The sequence below is a fragment of the Podarcis liolepis genome (genome assembly GCF_965112155.1).
Source record: "Podarcis liolepis genome assembly, chromosome: 1".
Taxonomy (NCBI): Eukaryota; Metazoa; Chordata; class Lepidosauria; order Squamata; family Lacertidae; genus Podarcis; species Podarcis liolepis.
In genome coordinates, this window is record NC_139554.1 from 50,908,860 (window position 1) to 50,927,711 (window position 18,852).

Genomic DNA, 18,852 nt, shown 5'->3' on the forward strand with positions numbered 1-18,852 from the left:
ATGTGTTTATACTTTATATTTGACTTCCTCCAGTAATGTTTTCTTCTGGGTTGTTTTATTTGATGTTTTAATGTGTTGCAAACCGCTTTGAGGGTTTTTTTTCTTAAAAACATAAAGTGGTCCAGAAATGAAATGTGTTTTTGTGTGTGTGCATATGAAGGGTTACACTTGGTCCCTGAGATCCCCAACCCATGTTTTACTGGATTGACTGCTTCGATGGCAAGCTTTCCACACCAACAGTGGTCTTCCTTGGACAGAGCTGGCCATTGTTATATGTAGCACTTCAGAGACCATCTCTTATCTCAGTAACCTCTGCACCTGAGACAGGTCCACATTATCTCCATATTATAGGTTGCATAAAGGCCTGAGGCTAATATATACAGCAGTATCCCTCACTCGCCATGTACGCTATGACAGAGGGACTCCCAGTCTCTGGGCTGCTACCCTACGAAGGCCTCTTGCTAAGAGTGGGTCCACAGAGTCAGTTGGGTCATATTAGATGCCTGCCTAGTAGTAGTATTAGACGCCAGGCTAATGGATCCCTTTGTTTTATAGATGAAGTAAACGAACCTTGCTGCGTCTGGGGCCTTTTTCCGCAGAGTGGGACGTTGAACTTCTGCCCCCAAGCCCTACAGTGAGGGCTCTCTTCACGCCAACAGCCTCAAAACCCAGCCAAGGAGAGATGAGGAAACATTGAGAGCGACGTTAGCAAACCTCTCCTCGCTGCTCAGCTGCGTGGTTGGGCTCGTTTGCGCGCCCCGCTCCGCGAGGAGCTGTCCAGTGCTGAATCGCCTGTCGGGCGCTTTAGCCTTTCTGGTCCTGAAAGCACCCGGACGTGGAACTGGCAGGGCGTTTTCTTCCAAAATAACAACCAGCCTCCCTAAGGCTTCCAGAACAGACACGCTTCGCTCCACCGGAGTTGGCAAATTGCTCTGAGCTCAGGCGAGCCGACGGAGCCACCCCGGCCCTCTGTTTAATCAGGGCTTAACCGGCTTTCTCAATTTCCTCTCCAGCTCACGGACGTGAAAGCTTTCCTGCCAACAGCCTTAGAGCACGCCTTTGTCCCCAACTCATCTCCGTTTAAACAGACGTGAACCGGCGTCCTTTCCAGGTCGCGCTCATTCAAGCTTTCCCTACTGCCAGGGCGGAGCGCGGGGAGGCTTCTCCAGGTCGCCTCGCTCCGGTGGCTAGCTGGGGAGACCCCTCTGACCCGAGGAGATAGTGGAGATAGCGTGCCGAGTGAGTGGTGAGACGGATGACCTCGTGGGTGTCTCCCCTGGTCTCTCCGCTCCCCGCCCCTGTTTTCCAGCGGCGGCCCCAGTTCCCAGGCTGAAGGGGAACAATAAAGAGGAGGAAAAGTAGCGCTCGCAGCGCCCTAATGATTGGATGAGGCGCCATTACATCATTTTCCCCCTTTCCTGGGCTGCCTCGCTGATTTTCTTGCATTGGGGAGAAAAGTGCGCGCGCGCTAGTTAGTAGGAGCGGGAAGCACATCTGGGGAAGAGGGAGGGCTGGGTGTCCGCACCACACACACACACACACACACACACACACGCCCTCCCCCAGAGCGGTGGCCAGCGGCTTGCCCGCTTCCCAGCCCCAGGTGGTCAGAGAGGAGTTTGGAGAGCAGGAAGATGCTCCGGAGAACGTCCCATGAAGCGGATCCTGGAGGGCGAGGGCTCCTCCGTCTCCTCTGATCCGCGCCTGCCGCCCAAGTGCGGGGAAATGGGTTTTGAGAACGCCACGGACAAGCGGTGGGGCATGGCTGGTAAGTTTCACTCGCGGAGAGCGGGCTCTTGCCTTGGGATCGGGGCCGCTGGGAATGCCTTTACCCCTTTAGCGTGCGAAAGGGTCCAGTAGGTCACCCTCCGAGGTGGCTTTTGTGTGATCTCGACCCCCCGCACCCAAACCCCGGGGAGCAAACGAGTTCACCGGATTGAGAGACGGGCATCCGTTTGGGTCGAGCATCCGTTTCCCTGCTACTTTCTCTGTCCGGTAGGAAGCACTGGGGCGCCATGGGGTCCTCCAGCGACCTCTGCTCCGGAACAAGGACACTCCGGGTACTACCTAAGGCACACTGAGAAGGGGCAAGGTTGGCACGTGGGATCTAAGGAGAAGCGAAAACCAAAAAACACAACCCACCCCCAGCCTCTGGGAAGGGGGGGTGACATCCAGGAGGCGAACATCTGTGGGGAGAGGGAGCACGCGGTTGTGTTCCCTCAAACTTTGCGTTGAGGGACGATCTGGAGGAAATGGAATCACCTTTCTTCATTGCTCCCCCACAAACTTTCCCGAGGTCCATTTGTCTGCAACGTCTATTGCGCGGCTTCTTCTGCTTCATTATTTCTCTAAGCGTGGTGATTGTAATAACACCCACGAGAAAACCTGGTGCAGGTTGGATGGATTTACGCCTCTCAAATTGGGAATTGTAGAAAGAGTATCTGGGATTCCTACCAGCTGCCCCCAACTCTTGCCTTTGCTCTGGACCAAACGTCCCGCAGCACCGTGATACGTCTGACAGTGGGGTTCACTCACAGCAGTGAATGTAAGGCAGTAGGATGGAGGGATGGACACCAAGGGCTGAGTTCGAACCAGGACCTACCACATGTTTTCAAGCAATGAGTGAGCGGGCGAGAGTTTCTGTGCGAGTGCAGAGTTCATTTAGTTCACTGCTAGAAAGACACCTCCTTCCCCACCCCCAAATAAATATCTGGAGCGATGGGGTGCAGGTTCAAGGTGAGAGGTCTGAGCCGCTCGGCTGGCTTGAACCAGCTGATAAATATGAATGATAAAGAACAGTCCTTTCCCCAACGGGGACGAGGGGCAGTTATACTGCCCTTGTTCCACCCACTGCCCTCCTGCCTTCAGAGTCCTGCGTTCTCCCAGAGAGAAAAAGCTCTGAGGCAGAGCCCCGCGTTCGGGGAGTTGTGGCATCGAGCTGCCCTTGTGGCAAAGCCACCTGGCTATGGAAGTTGCGGGAGGATTAACCTGACTTCAGATCCAGCTCCTTTGATTCTGCTGGCTGCAGCATTCCAGGAGCAGGATTCAGGATTATGTAAATGTGGATCGTCCCTCTTGGCTAAACGCGTGCTAATTAGGGGATGAAGAGTTGCAGGGCTTTGTCCCTTTCTCCTTGGTCCTTCAGTGGGCTGGAACTGTGGGGATGCGGGGGTGGGGGGCCTTTGGTCCCTGCCCCACGCACCAATAAAAATGGAACTGATAAGAGGGACGGCTGTGGGTGAGATATGACCGTGGTGGAGTTGGTTGTAGCTCACTTAATGCAGGCGCTCCAGTTGCTCTGTAACCAAGGCTAGATGGTGGCGAAGTCTAGGTTCTGTCCCATGTTACCAACGGTGACTGTGACTTGATTATTGCTTGCACATTTGCCATCTGTTTACTTGGCACTTTATCCATGAGCAAAAGCAAACTAGGACCCTGCCCCATGGTAGAGCATAAGCCTCTTAATCTCAGGGTCGTGGGTTTGAGCCCCGCATTGGGCTAAAGATTCCTGCATTGCAGGGGGTTGGAATAGATGACCCTTGTGGTTTCTTCCAACTCTACAGTTCTGTACTTGAACTTTCAACAGTACAGGGGCAACATAAGGGATAGAGGGAGAAATAAGGTTCATGGTGAGAGGCGAGGCATGGTAGGGTTGGTAAAGGGTGAATGTTAGCAAAGTTGTTTTAGATGAAGGACACATACAAGGATGTGATGTGGCATACTCTGTCCTGTTGGGAGTGACCACTGTTCTGGTGACAAGTGTGCGAGAATGTCAATATATGTGTCTGTGAATGATACATTTTGATAGGACAGTAACTGCGGGGTGGAATCAGGATAAACTCTGAGTCCAGTTTAGGCAGAGTGATTGCTAGGATCTCTGGATGAATTTGCAAGAGTGATGGGGGGGGGGTTAGTGGTGGAAATGAATCCCCACTAATAGGATACCAACAGGACAGCTTTGCTAGCACCCTGCATTTCAAAAACAAACAAAAGTTGACCTCTGGAACTCAACAGATTGACTCATAAATTGTGAAATTTACAGCACAATTCTATACATCTATTCTTTACTTAGTAAAGTTCAATGCAAGTTGCTGTAGCCTGAAAGACATGCAATATGGACTACTTCCCCTTGCCTTTGCTCCCAAATGACTTGGAGGCATGCTTCTTTTCAAGAATTTCATCAATCCCAGCAGTAATTCCCCTTCTTTGAACTGCATCCATTTGTTTTAATGTAGCTTTTGATCCCACCCATCCATGTGGCATTGCCCAGAAGCCCTTTCTTTTCGTTTTGCTCTATACATTGCAGGGTATAAAATGACTCAGAGCAGTGCTGGATAAACAAACAAGACAGAAGTATAACATGATGTTCTAGCTATCACTGTGCTCTCATTGCTGCGCTCCTGTTTAAACAGCGGCTTAATTTGGTGTAATGCTTACATTGTTCATTTCGAGGGCAGACCCATAATGCAAAGGTTGAATTTAGTGACATGAGAGCAAGCACCTCTTGGTATCCGGGCATCAAAGCAGGCACCTGCCTTTCTGTCCTCTTTGCCAAAGAGAGGTCTTTTCCCAGCAGCAAACTGCCTGGATCTCAGTGGTTAATTTCCAAATGAATACCTGCCTCCAAAAGTCTGTAAGTAAATGATGTGGGTCATGATGTACAAAGTGAACGGGTTGGTGAAAGTGAATCAGGTCCCATGTTGCAATCTGATTGAGTTAGATAAGTCACAACTATTCAGATAAAATAATACAAAAACACCTGGCGTCTCCCTCTCCTATTTGCGCTGGGGAAAATTGAAAACACATTTTTCTTATTAACAAAATGCCATATGCATGCAAAAATAAGTGTTCGTGTGATGCTCATCTAGAAGATATTTATGTACGGTTGGGCTAATTAAAGATAAATGGAACCTTGACTTACCAGAAATAACCCAGATTTGATGATGTTTCAAATAGCATGGTGTTGTTTTTTTAAATAGGGGAAAAAACAATTGTTGTTACATGTTGAAGTCAAGATGGTTCAACTTTTTCAGTGCATGTGCTGAACTGGTATTTCCTGAACTCTGGATTTGCATATAGTTCAAGGCATCTGAAAATATACATTGAACCAGAATGTGGGGGTTGGGGGTTGGAGAGGCAACTTTAATGTACTGGACCATTCTGAAGCTTGGTTTAACCATTGCAAATCTGATGAAAAAGTCAACTCCAGCATGTTACAAGTGCTACAGCCAAATGACGGCCTGCCCTTCAAATGCTGGAAAGGCAGCAGGGATGAGGAACCTATTGCTTTCCAGATGTTGTTGGACTGCAACTCATATTATCCCATGCTGGCCGGGGCCAATGGGAGTTGGAGTCCAACAACACCTGGAAAGCAATAGGTTCCCTGCCCCTGATTTGCAGCCTCCTGACCAGTCACAGTTCATACAGAGCATATTGCTTTCATACATGCATATACTGCTTGATTGCAAGAAAAATACTCAAAGCCGTTTATCTGCACCAGATACTTATTTTGGTTTTATACTGTTGTGGCTTCTCATAAACAATCCTGGGAAGTGTGATTAGGAGAAGTTGTGGAGAAGTTTCCATTACCTATTTCTAGCCCCCTGCACAGAAAGGCGGATCCCAAAGTTCTTTGGGGAAAACACTGCTAAGCCAATAAAAACCTGGTGTGTGTGCCTGTAACTTACAACGTTTACACAGCTCATGCTGATTGCAAGAACAAAGAGGAGGCTCCTATGTCAGGGGAAATGGCCACTAGGAGTTCTAGCTTTGCGGGAGTAGGGATGGTCCCTCTCGGGGCAGGTGGGGAATTCGTCCTCCAGCTTAGTGAAACGCACCCATAGTCAAAGGAAGACCTATTGACAGGGATGCCAGTCCCATTCTGGGAATATCATGTCTGTTTCCGTAAGAGGCTCCAAATATGCTGTCTAATTGGTAGCTTCTTATAAGGTAGTTAGTTAGGTAATTAGTGTGGAAGTCAGTAGGGCATAAAACTCATGCCAGCAGTGGAAAAGGGTGGCTACGTGCAGGTAAGGATGGGAGGACAGACACTTTTGAAGTTAAGCATATGCCTTCTAATACATGGCTCAAGCCAGAAAGGCACAGCCTCGGAATGCCCTGCCGTAAGATTTTGGTGGCATTTAGAAGCACGGCTCTTGAACAGAAACATATGTCACGTGGAGGAGTTAATATTGCCATGAAAAGTGCTCCTGGCATTGGCTTTCTTTGTCTGACTTACAGTTCACAAAGTCTATACAAACTGACAGAAGATCCAGACAGTCACAGAATGATCTTGAGGGAATATAGCATTTAAGGGGTTTGATGCATGGGTGCCGTGGAGGCTGGCTCTGTGAAAACGAGGGCTAATGCAATACACTTAATAGGTTTCCTTGGTTTAGATGTATACTGACCTCAATGGGCGACCGTGGTTTCCTTTAACTACAATTCCTTTTTAATCTAAATTTAGAAATGACGTATCGTTGGCGTGGTTCAGTAGAAAAGGGCAATGTTTTCATGCTAAAACATGCCACCTGCTGCAGTCTATTAATCTGTTCAATTAAGTTATCTGAGGGTCTTGAGACTTCCAATTTAATTGACAGGAACGGGATGGGCTAGTTCTTGCTTGCAGTTTGTTCCCTTGCAATGCAGGGTCAAAAGCAACACATCATTAATATAAGGCATTCGAATTATCTGCAGAGTGTGCATGTGGAGGGGAGGAATAAGGCATAAGTCAAACTTTGCATGAACATAGAAGCTGTTCACACAAATGACAGTTTATGGATCAAGCCACTTGTGCATGTAAGAACAGGGGAGGGTTTTCATGTGTTACTGAAAAAAAGTCTTCCGTTCAATTTCAGCCTAAAGAAAGCAGGTTGGTGGTGAAAACTTCTGCACCCTCTTTCATGAATTTTGTTTTTTTACAAAAGCAGTGCTGTTATGGATAACTAACTGGGGCCTTGTTGGTGGGCTTTTGGCTGCCTAGGATTGCTGTGTGTCTCAGCTGCAGATTGAGCTTTCCTAGCTTGTTGTCCATAAGCAACTTTGGAACTTTCAATACAAACTAGAAAGTCCATTGTTCCGAGGCTCCGTTCAGCCACAAACACACTTCAGCAAGGTCATTTCCTTTGCCTTGGTACTGTCCCTTCTCCATGGCTTCCCACTGCCCACTTGTCCTGCTAGCTAGGGATGATGGGATTTGTAGTCCCAAAATGGCTGGAGACCCATGTTTCCAAAACCCTGGCCTAGCTAATAAAGCTTACTGGACATGGGAAACACTTAGAGAGGGATTCTACATAGCACAATGGCAATAATTCTGCCAGATGAAACAATTCCATCCACTTTTCACCTTTGTGCTGCTCTGGGGGCAGCCAATGGCAGGGGGGCACAGAGGGAAGAGGTGAGCGAAGGTCCCCTTGTGTGGTGAAGGTTTTTGTGTGGGCTTCCACCAGTGGGACTTGCTAGCTGATTCAGAACCTTAGTATTTATGAGAAATGTCTTACTTGCCTAATATTACTGTCTAAGGCAGTTGTTGTTAATATATTGTCCACATTTCACCCTAATGCCCCAGGGTGGCTTACAGCCTTAAAGCACAATATCAATAACAACTCAAAACAACATGCAATCCTGAAAGCAAAGACGTATCCTTAAAACAATCACCCGAGTGTCAAAAGTCAGGATATAATGAACATGCCAGACATGCCTCTTTGGGGAGGGAGTTATCTAGGGCCCAAGGTACGTATACATATGGAAGTCTGTATGTAATTGCCCTAAATTGATCAAGACAATATTGGCTGAGACACAACCAGGGAACCAAAATTGGTGGCAGGGATGAGATCTGGTATTAGCACACCTGCTTAATGACTTTGAAGACTGCCAAATAGCAACCCAACAGTGTGTCCCATTAAGCAGTATGAAAAAGGAATGTTTATGTGCGAAACTCATGTTGCAGGCATTTAGAAGTAAGGAAATGCCCCGAATAGGTTCATACTTTTTTCTCTAGCTGTTCTCTATATCAGCTAAAGCGATTTCTCATTTTGAGATATAATCACAAGTATGTGAATAAAATACCATATGTTGTGTGTTGGCAAATAGGTGTTTAGGGCTGAAGAGCAATGTTGGTTGTTTGGCAACCGTGTTGCAATGCTGTAGGATGATGGTGCACCCCCTTCCCAAGCCCCCCGAGGAAGCTGCTTGGCCGCAGGTGGCTGATTCAGAGCTACAGCAGGAAGAGCAGCTGGATGTTGCCTGTCAGTGCAGTGCAAAGCACTTCTTCCCTCCAGATGTTTGTGGAGAAGGGGCACCGCTGGATCGCAGCTGGAGATCGTGATTCTTTTACATCTCACCCCAAAGGGATTTTCACTACCATGCAGCCAACTGCTTCTGTACCCCCAATACATTAATACTTCACATTTATCTGTGTCAATTTGATTGCAACAGACAGACGTGGTAAAGAAAGTTGTTTCTTGAAAAGTGAGGCTGTAGCTACATTAGCAGCGCAAAGCATTCTGTGTAGTCACACCATGGGTGTAGCCAGGATTTCTGTTGTGGGGGGCAGGCCTTTTGGGGGGGCAGAACCGCAGTTAGCTATGTATTTTTATTTATTTTAATTGATTGGGGGGCAGCTGCCCCTCCCTGCCCCCCCCGGCTACGCCCATGAGTCACACATCTACCTTTTTCTTTAGAATTGTTCCCTGGGCTGTCCAGGAGGCTTTGCAAATTCATTTTCACCTTACAGAAAGTGGGTTGGCAGTGAAAATGTCTATGCCATGACTGTTCCCACTTTTATTGGTTTTATTTTTATTTTTTACAAAAACAGCATCAGTTGGGATTTTTGTGGCTTTCAGATTCTCAAGGTCTAATTGCTACCCTACATTTGTTATCAGGCCTGTTCATTTGTGACCCAGCAAGCCAAATGCTGCCTGACAATCCGCCAGGGATTTGATAAATCTCCTGCTTTTGTCACCAATCTGGGACTTCTAAAACTGGTCAGTGGGTATGTGTTGAGCACTGGGCAGGCTGTAATCGATGGCTGAAGCACTTATTGAGCTTGGTGGATCATGTCTGCAGGTATATTTATTTACACAAAGGATTTGAAATAATCAGCCCTCACAGCCTCTCTTGCAGGAGTAATGGATAATTGAAAATCATCTGCTTTCTTAAGGGTTTCTTCCAATATACCGTACTTTTTTAAAAAGAAAAAAAACCATCGTCTCAAGAAAGGCTCTGTTCTGCACAGGTCTCATCCTGGTACTACTGAGGGTAATGCCACAGTGCTGCATATCTAATTAGTTGATGCATTAATTCATTGCAAGCCTGGCCATAGCAATTTATCATCCTAGTCCTGTACTGAATGCTCCTGAATGGTAACGATACATTCAGTTAGATGACTCCCTGAACCCTTAATTGACTGGATTTGTTCCTGTCCACTCTGCTTCTCTTGCCATGTCTTTGTGTTTGCTTCTCTGACTGATCCTGTGAGCAGACTCTTGGTTTTTGTTTTTCAAATTACTGTTTGGCTTTTGCCCATGACTTCAAGCCAGGGAATGTGTGGCAAAGCTCCACCCACCTTTTCCCATGATGGGATTAGATACCGAACAGGAGGAACCAAGCTGACACCAATGACAGTGTACAGAGAGTGATTAGCAGAGCCATATCTTAGTTAACCTAATCAGCTTCCTCCTGTAGAAGATTTGCTTTTCCTGCTGAGATGTGTGAGAGGAACCATTTTAGCAACCAGCAAATGGCTCCGTCTTCAGGCAGATATGTTCACAGGAACCTTCTGTACACAGCTATCATGCATATTCTTTACACTTTCCTTGACTGCTGGTCAATGTGTGATTTTTTTTATATATATAAAAAAGCTATGATTTTTACTGACCCCACTAGTTTAACATGACAACTCTCTAGGAGGGCATATGGACGAGAAGCTTTCCATGGGTGCTGTAGTGCTTTGAGTGTTATGCAAGAAGAAAATCTGAGGGCAATTGTATACATTACCGGAACATTACCAGAGCATTCCTGGATCCCAGTTCTGTCCCCCTGCCAATAATAATTAGAAGTTCTCACATGATCTTATGTGATTTCGCTATTAAAATGTTGCCTGGATGGCATGGGATCTAGCCATGGGGGAAAGGTGGGTGTCTCTGGGTGCCTTAAAGGCAGGGCATACATTTAAATAATAAACAAATAAACCCCTGTCATTCCAGTATGAACCAGTCCTTGCCACAGCCATCTGTAAGAACAGGATGCTTGACTAGATAGGCCACTGGCCTGATCCAGCCGGCTCTTATGTTCTTATTAAGCTAGGCAGTTCAGCTTTTCATACTAAGTGGGCTGCCAGAGGACATGGAACCTGCGGGTCATAAACTGCCTTGTTGTGAGGGGTGGGTAGTGGGGAAGAAGGCCAAAAGCAAAGGAGCCATGAAGCTCTGGCAAAGTCCTAGAGCCCTCCCACACCTACTCCCAAGCTGGGAAAGCGCTAAATAGGCTTTGGGAAGGAGCCGTGGGGACTCGAGGACCCTGTCAGGGTCATCTAGTCCAACCCCTGCAATATTTTACCCACTATGGGGCTAGAACCCACAACCCTGAGATCAAGAGTCTCATGCTCTACCAGTTGAGCTATCCCAGGGATCTTCCAGTGTTAAATGGTTACCCTGGGGGCTAAAACATTTTGAGAGGGCAAATGATTTTGGTTTTTTGAGCCTGGATGAACACAGCTACTTGCCTGAAGACCACTGGGGACTTGGCCACAATCCTGTAAAAATGGGCTCTTTTCATTCTGCTGCAACACATCCTCTGTGCAGCAAGCCAATTGTGAAAATATTGCTATTCAGAGTAATCTTCCCCAGCCAGGGCTCTCCAGATATTTTGGACTACAACTCTCATCAGACACCAGGCAGAGGAAAGCTCAACCAAGCTCACTTTAACACCCTTGCTGAAGAACACTTGAAACAAGAAAAAGATAGGATGCAGTTCTTGGGAAGCTGGGTGGGTTTTCTTCACCTCTCAGCCAGTTGTCCTCTTGAGGCCCAGTGGATTAAGGCCTTTTTAGTAGACAAGGACTGCTTCCCCCACTTCCCATCCCCTGCAGTGTATCTGTGAAGAGCACAAGCACCGTGTCACCTGCCCTGTAATTACTCCCTTAGAATCTGGGAGGGAGGAGTTAATCTCTCAGGGCAATACGAACAGCTCTGGCTCTGGCATAGCAGCCAAGCTTCTTGTCTCTCAGATAATGCAGAACAGGGCTGCTGGCAGGGGGGGATATTGCTACTTACAAAAGGGCACTTCTCCAGTGTTTGGAAAGTGATATACACATTCTCCAGATCTATCTTATTGCATCATGTGCAGATACTCTGTGCTCGAGTCCTAGCCTGGGCCTGTCAGCTGCATTGCTGCAATCAACATAATCAGGAAGCAATTGTAGCTTTAATATTTCGGCTTAAGAATTGACTCCCACCCCTCCAAAGCATCTCATTAAACAGCCTTGCTTGATTTTCAAATTAGAACAAAAATGCTGAAAACTTAGAAAAGGGTTCATGCACAGAAAGCAAAGAAGGAAGCACCATCTCCTTCTGGAATGACACAGGTCTCGGTCCTACGCACATTTGCTCAGCTTTAAGTCCCAGTGGATTCATAGGACTGCCTCCTGTACCACTGATGGTTTCAGCTGATGATTAATTAGCTGAAACTAAAATCTGCTTAAAATTGGGGAATACTCAAACTCAATAGCAAAAACACACATGAAATTACTGGTAAAAAAATATGGGGATCCAGGAGAAAAGTGAACTACAAGAAATTTGTGGTTTGGAAATTAGCAAAAAAGTAAATTATCTGGGTATTTGACTCACGACAAAGAATATCAATCTATTCCAGGACAATTACGTCAAGACCTGGAAGGAGATATAAAAAGAATTTGGAGATTTGGAGCAGGCTAAACATCTGCTTTAGGGGAAGAATCTCTACAATAAAAATGAACGTGCTCCCAAAAATGATCTTTCTGTTCCAATCAATTCCAGTGATCGGGGGAGCAAACCGTTTCAAAGATTGACAGAGGGACATCTCAAGATTTATCTGGCAGGATTAAAAACCCAGGATTAAGCACAAACTATTAATTAATGTTAAAGAGAGGGGTTTGTCCCCTACTGCCAGATCTGAAACTGTATCATGAGGTGGCTTGTCTCTCCTGGATCCAGGAATGGTTGACACTACAAAATACTGACTAGAAGGATTCGATAATAGATATGGTTGGCATGCCTATTTAAGATATGAGAAGGTCAAAGTCCACAAAGGCTTCTTGAACCACATAGTTAGGAAATCGTTATATATGGCATGGGCTAAGTATAAGGACTTATTAGAGCCAAAAACGCCATGGTGGCTATCCCCAACAGAGGCATTCTTGGTTAAAAAAATGAGAAGCAATTGGGCAACTTACAAAGATCTATTGGAAGAAAAAGAAAATAGGCTAAAAAAAAAAAAATTAAATGAAGAAATTTGGACCCATTTGACTGATTGGTTACAATATTTCCAACTAAATGAAACATTTCCAAAGGACAAACAGAAAGGTTTTCCACAGAACTTTCAAAACTCTCTAAAATGTACAGACTTCTCCTTGACTGGGAGATCAAGGAGGAAGAAGTAAAATCAGTAATGGTACAATGGGCCAGAGACTTTGGTTACAATATTTAAATGGAATCATGGGAAAGGTTATGGAGGGAGGACCTGAAATTCACTGCGTGTTTGATTTGACAGTGAATTTCATGAAAATGCTCTACAGATGTAAAAATGGCCAAAATGTATAAATCCAGGTCAAGCGTTTGTTGGAGATGCAGGGAGGCAGAAGGCATGATGATCCACATGTGGTGGAACTGCAAAAATATAAGGGATTTTTGGGAAACAATGTATAACGAGCTTAAAAAAATGTTTAAATGTTCCTTCCCTAAGAAGCCTGAAGCCTTCGTGCTGGGCATAATGAATAACGAAATTCTGAAAAATTTAAGGAGAATTTTTATGTATGCAATAGCAGCAGCAAGAATTCTAATTGCAAAAGGATGGAAAGGAAATTCTATTTCCTCTAAATTGGATTGGCAGAACAAAATGTTAGAATATGCAGAGCTAGCAAGATCGACAGCGAGATTCCGAGACCATACAGATTCAATAGAGAGTGGAACATTTACAGAGAATACCTAAAAGAACATTGTAAAAACTTAAATTCTTTGGCAGGCCTGGAATGACCTCTGCATGAAATAAGCGAACATTACAAACCTAATACAACTGAATAACTTAGGAGAGATAAAGTTAAGTGCGTAGTCAAAAAAGTAATTTAGGAACCACAATGGGGGGGTTGGAAGTCATGTTGGAATTAGTTATGTGTGAACTTAAATTTTTTTTTGTAATAAGTATTGATTTGTGGTCATTTTTTATGACTGTTTTGTATTGTTTTGTTTTTAAAATCAATAAAGCATTAAAAATAAAATAAAAAAATAAAATCTGGAGTGTAGCTTATACACCAGTTGTTGTTCATTTCTAGCAATGCATACCATCTACTGGTAGGGGGAGCTGCTGGTAAGTTTCCAGGCAGAGAGCTGATGAGCTGGGCTAATGCTAATGATGCACTATCACGGAGGTCACCAACGCAGTGCCTGTGGGCACCAGTGCACCCCTAGAAGATTTCCATGGTGTCTGCCAAGCCATTTGCTCCCCGTGTACCAGATTACCAAAACAATTTGGATTTAAATACTCTGCTTATGCAGTTTCTCTGGCTGCTTGTAGTTCCTTGGTTTGGCACAAGTCCACTTCAACACTGATTGAGCGGCAGCAGACCTCTGGTTTGGTTGGAGGGCAAAGAGGACCAATGGTGGTCGAGTTGTGCCTATCTGTGCATGGACTGAGGGGAAAATAGGAAATGTGGAATGAGAGGGCAGCACCAGTCAGTATCAGACCACAGGGAGCAACATAATTATTTAATTGTAAGAATCTCCCTCTAGAATCCTCAGGCTTCCTGGGATTTACAGCTCTATGGTGTCTCCGTCTGAAAAGCCTTTCAATTCACTCCGTAGTTATAACTTTCTAGAACAGGAGGAGGACAGAGATGGGTGCAAGAAGACTTAGTGGGCTGTGAGGTTTTACATGGGAGACCCAGCTTTAATTGAATCATAACTCTCACTTGTTAGTGGTTTAGTCAGATTTCTATTGGGGGTTTGCATCCACTTGGTGTGTGAAGTGCAATTCCTTAAAATCTCTAAACTGGATTAGGACCTCCACAAAGCCTTGCGTCACTATGTTTACCTGTCTATTTCTATGTTTCCCTAGGTCCATGGGCTTTGCAAGAAGTAAGGATGTCCAAAATGGCTGCCTGTGTACAGGGGCGGAGGAAGGGGGTGTGATGGGGTGGGCCGCCCCAGGTGTCACCACTGAGGGGGGTGACAAAATGCTGGGCAGCACTCACCGCAGGGCCTGCAGCACGCCTGAACCACACGTCTCTCTTGGGAGTGATGCGGTGGCTTGGGCACCCGCAGGCTCCACGCTTCCCCAAACGGTCCGCCCACTGCCTCCCCCTCAACTGTTGGGTGACTGAGTGGGAGGAGGCAGGCAGACTCCTTGGAGGCCCAGCAGAGCGTCCGGCCCTGCCCACCCCCACCCCTGGGTGCAGGGCACGCACGCTGCCCCAGGTGCCCAATCAACTTGCTCTGCCACTGACTGTGGAGCACTTGGCAACCTCTGGATTTTTGTTGTTGTTGTTTTAAAGCGCGGCAGCAGAGGATTGTCTTTAAATGTTAAATGTTGCACTTAAGTTTTTTAAAAATCCTACATTGTTTTACTTTAATAATAAATAAGTAAAGCCACAGCTCCTCAGTACTCCTTAAGCAGTCTTCTAGGCAGCCTCATGTTGTAAGGCCTACAAGAGGCCTGTGGGGAAATACAAACAAGCACTGGAGGGGAAAGACCAGTATGAAGCTGCAAGGTATCAAAAAATGTACCTACAACCAAAGATGTCACATGGCTATCTCTTAATTATATTAAGATATGAAAGGGCAAGAGACATTCCCTCAATGAAGGATAATGGAGGAAAGTAAATCCATTTTACTTCCTCCACAAAAAGCCTCCTGACCTATTTGTTTGCACTCTGAAGGGAGCTTCTGTGCCTGGAAATTTCATCCACTTTGGTCAAAGAGGTTTTAGCTGTTTTAAGACCCCATACTATAGTGAACGGGGACCACAGAGCTTCATTTTTATAGAACTGTAGAGTTGGAAGGGAATCCAAGGCTCATCTAATCCAACCCTTTATGCAGAGTGGACCAGAATTCAAATTAAAAGCAGAAAGAGCGTAGAAAAATGTACATATACAATATTAATCTTAGGGCCCATGCACCCCCCTGTTATCTATCAGCTAAAATGGGGCATGCTATGTTGTAACCCACCATTGGCCATAGGAAGCTGCCTTCAACTACGTCAAACATTTGTCCATCTAACGCAGTATTGTTTACATCTGGAGTAGCCAATGCGATGTCCTCAAGGTGCTGTTGGGCTGAGGACCTATTGGCCCCAGCCAGCATGGCCAGTGGGCGGAAGTGCTGAGAGTTGTTAACAGTGGATGCTGGTCTATTAGTGCCCCACCAAGCTCAGTCTGCCCTCAACCAGCCTCCGCCTGCTTACCCCCTAAGTTACAATCAGTCCAGGGGCTGCCACTGACTGTCAGCTTCTTCCTTAGTCTCCATGTTGCCTTTGTAGAATTAATCAGGGAGGAGGTTAGAGACAAAGCCGGAACTAGGGTTCATCCACACTTGTGCTTGTCCTGTACCAAGAAAGCACAGGTCTGAGCAGTTTTCCGCTTGTCCCAAACTTTCTAGGCATGGATCCAAGTGGTTTTGCCTTTGTTCCACCACTTTCCCCCAGAAAATCCACTATTTATCTATAAATTAGAACGAACAGCAATATGTGGAAAACCCGATTGCTGTTTGCTCCAATTCAGTGCTAAACCATGGGTTTCCCTTAGGGGAAGTAGCAGGGCAAACGGAAGTGTGGATAAACCCTTAGTTGACCTTTCCTATAATTGGGTCTGGCTCCACCCACTTTAGGGACGCGGGTGGCGCTGTGGGTTAAACCATAGAGCCTAGGACTTGCTGATCAGAAGGTTGGCGGTTCGAATCCCTGTGACGGGGTGAGCTCCCATTGCTCAGTCCCTGCTCCTGCCAACCTAGCAGTTCGAAAGCACGTCAAAGTGCAAGTAGATAAACAGGTACCACTCCGTCGGAAAGGTAAACAGCGTTTCTGTGCGCTGCTCTGCTTCGCCAGAAGTAGCTTAGTCCTGCTGGCCACATGACCCAGAAGCTGTACGCTGGCTCCCTTGGCCAATAAAGCGAGATGAGCGCCGCAACCTCAGAGTTGGTCATGACTAGACCTAATGGTCAGGGGTCCCTTTACCTTTACCACCCTCTTTGGCCTCCCCGCCTTCTTCCTCACTCATCCAATGGACATCAGGAGTTGTAGTCCAACTACAGTGGAGGGTCCCTGTTGGTTGTGACTGGCAGTAGTTCTCCAGGAGTTTTTCCCAGCTCTCCCTGTAGATTCCAGTGTTTGAACCACTGAGCTGTGGCCTTTCCCCAAGGGAATATTTAGATTACTTTGGACTGGAGTGACAAAGTGATATCTGCTTACCAATCTAGTTTAAAGACCTTACAGAATTCACTTTAAAGCTATTCTTAAAGTTAATTAACTAGAAGAGCCTGGTTTCCCAAAGGTTAACTAGATCTTGTCTTATTGAATGTCTTATCTGTCCGCATAAAGCTGAAGGGAGCACACAGATAAACTGCTGGCCTGTTCCAAAGGAAAGATACACAAAGCATTTGCTCATCATGCCCTGACATTAGTCCATTGACTACGTAGTCTGGCTACCCTGCAGCATCTTTTGGAGAAGGCATAGCTTTGCACAGAGGGAGGAGGTGATACAATAGCATTGGCTTCTGGGTGGCATGCAATGCGTGATACAGATCTTGAAAAAACCTGGTACTTTGACGCCTGCACATCGTTAAAGGCTTCAGTCCTAAGCCATTTACACAGAAGTATGCTGCAAAGGGACTGACTTCTGAGTCTTTCTATACTGTACACAATGCTACAACTGGGAAATGAATAGGTAATCAGGCTGTGAAGATTATATTTTTTAATGTAGATGTAAATGATTGCAAGCCACCCTTGGTGTACAATTCATTTAAAAAACAGCTTTTCAATTCTATGTAGATATTGCTTAGGGAAAGCAGATAGGTCAGTTATACCACAAGATATTTCTTACTCTGATACCTGAGCACTGTATCAATTGCGAATGTTTCCAGGACACTTTTTCCATTTATAATACACAGCATTGGGGTCCAGTCCTTCCCGTCTCACATCTTCCATGTATTGTAATGGGAATGCTGCATATGAAACACACAGATGTCCCCTTCCGAGCTGACCTAGCTATGCTACCTCTGACAGTTAAGTCCAGTCGCGAATGACTCTGGGGTTGCGGCGCTCATCTCGCTTTACAGGCCGAGGGAGCCAGCATTTGTCTGCAGACAGTTTTTCCGGGTCATGTGGCTAGCATGGCTAAGACTCTTCTGGTGAAACCAGAGCAGCGCATGGAATCACCATTTACCTTCCTGCTGGAGCAGTACCTATTTATCTACTTGCACTTTGACATAAACTGCTAGGTTGGCAGGAGCTGGGACTGAGCAACGGGAGCTCACCCCGTCGTGGGGATTCGAACTGCCGACATTCCGATCTGCAAGCCCTAGGCTCAGTGCTTTAGACCACAGCACCACCAAGTGATTTACTTAGGCCCATTTATTTCAGTGAGTTTACTTTGAGCCAAATTTGGTTGAATACAGCCCAGTCTCTGTATGGCAGGTGGCCCATGTATGCCCTCCAGATGTTATGGGCTATGACTCCCAGCATCTCTGACCATGGACCATGCTGACTGAAGTGGGTGTGAGAGGTAATCCAAAACATCTGGAGGGCACCACATTCATGACTTCTGCAAATATCCCCAGATATTAAACCCCCAGATATTAAACTCAGAGCCTTGGGTTCCAGCCCCAGGCTGGGCAAAAAAGATTCCTGCATTGCAGGGCTTGCACCACATGCCCTTCAAGGCTCCTTCCAACTCTAGGAGAGTATTATTTTGTGATACTTTTTTTCTGTGAGAACCTCAATGCCTGTTTCATTTCTGTAGCATCTCCATCCACAATTCTCCCGAGCGTCAGCACCTCTCCATTTTCTCATTGCTTGCTCCTAATGACTATGGTGCTGAGCGTGGGAGGGGATCCTACACGATAGATTGATGGATACAAATGTGCAGGGCAGAGCCTTTGAAAAGGACACTGTGGATAATTGCTTGTGTGCATGAAGACAGAAGTTGCTGTTCTGAATCCCGGAATCACACGGCACCTTCAATGCCTCCGGGGTTCTAGGAACTACCAGTGAAAGGCTCCACCACTGATAATTAAAATCTGATTTCATTCATGCCAAACCCACACTGGGCAGAAAGTGTGTGTGCTTTTGTGTGTGTGTGTGGGGGGGGTGTCCTGCAGAAGCCGCTCCGCTAGCAAAGCTTTTGGGTGAACACAGAAATCTGTTTTCACAGATTTAAATGCATTGTTGTTTGAATAGCAAGAAAGGTAAGAACATAAGAAGAGCCTGCTGGATCAGGCCAATGGATCATCTGGTCCAGCATCCTGTTCTGACAGTGGCCAACCAGAAATCTATGGGAAGCCCACAACAGGACCTGAATGCCACACCACTCTTTCCTCCTGAGGTTTCCAGCAGCTGGCATTCAACAGTGGATATGTAATATAGCCATAATAGCTAGTAGCCATTGATGTC

At 46.1% G+C, this 18,852-nt stretch overlaps 1 protein-coding gene across 2 annotated transcripts in view; it reads left to right on the top strand.

Annotated features, from left to right (window-relative positions):
- The first annotated feature begins 1,135 nt into the window (after positions 1-1,135).
- Positions 1,136-18,852, top strand: part of CHRM4 (cholinergic receptor muscarinic 4) — a 46,648-nt gene continuing 28,931 nt past the window's right edge. For both annotated transcript variants that reach the window (XR_014516832.1, XM_083464645.1), the window contains exon 1: positions 1,136-1,768. Coding sequence is in view for 1 of the 2 variants with exons in the window: in XM_083464645.1 (XP_083320771.1) it covers positions 1,654-1,768 (115 nt within the window). In the remaining variant the exon portion in view is untranslated. The remainder of the gene's footprint in view (positions 1,769-18,852) is intronic.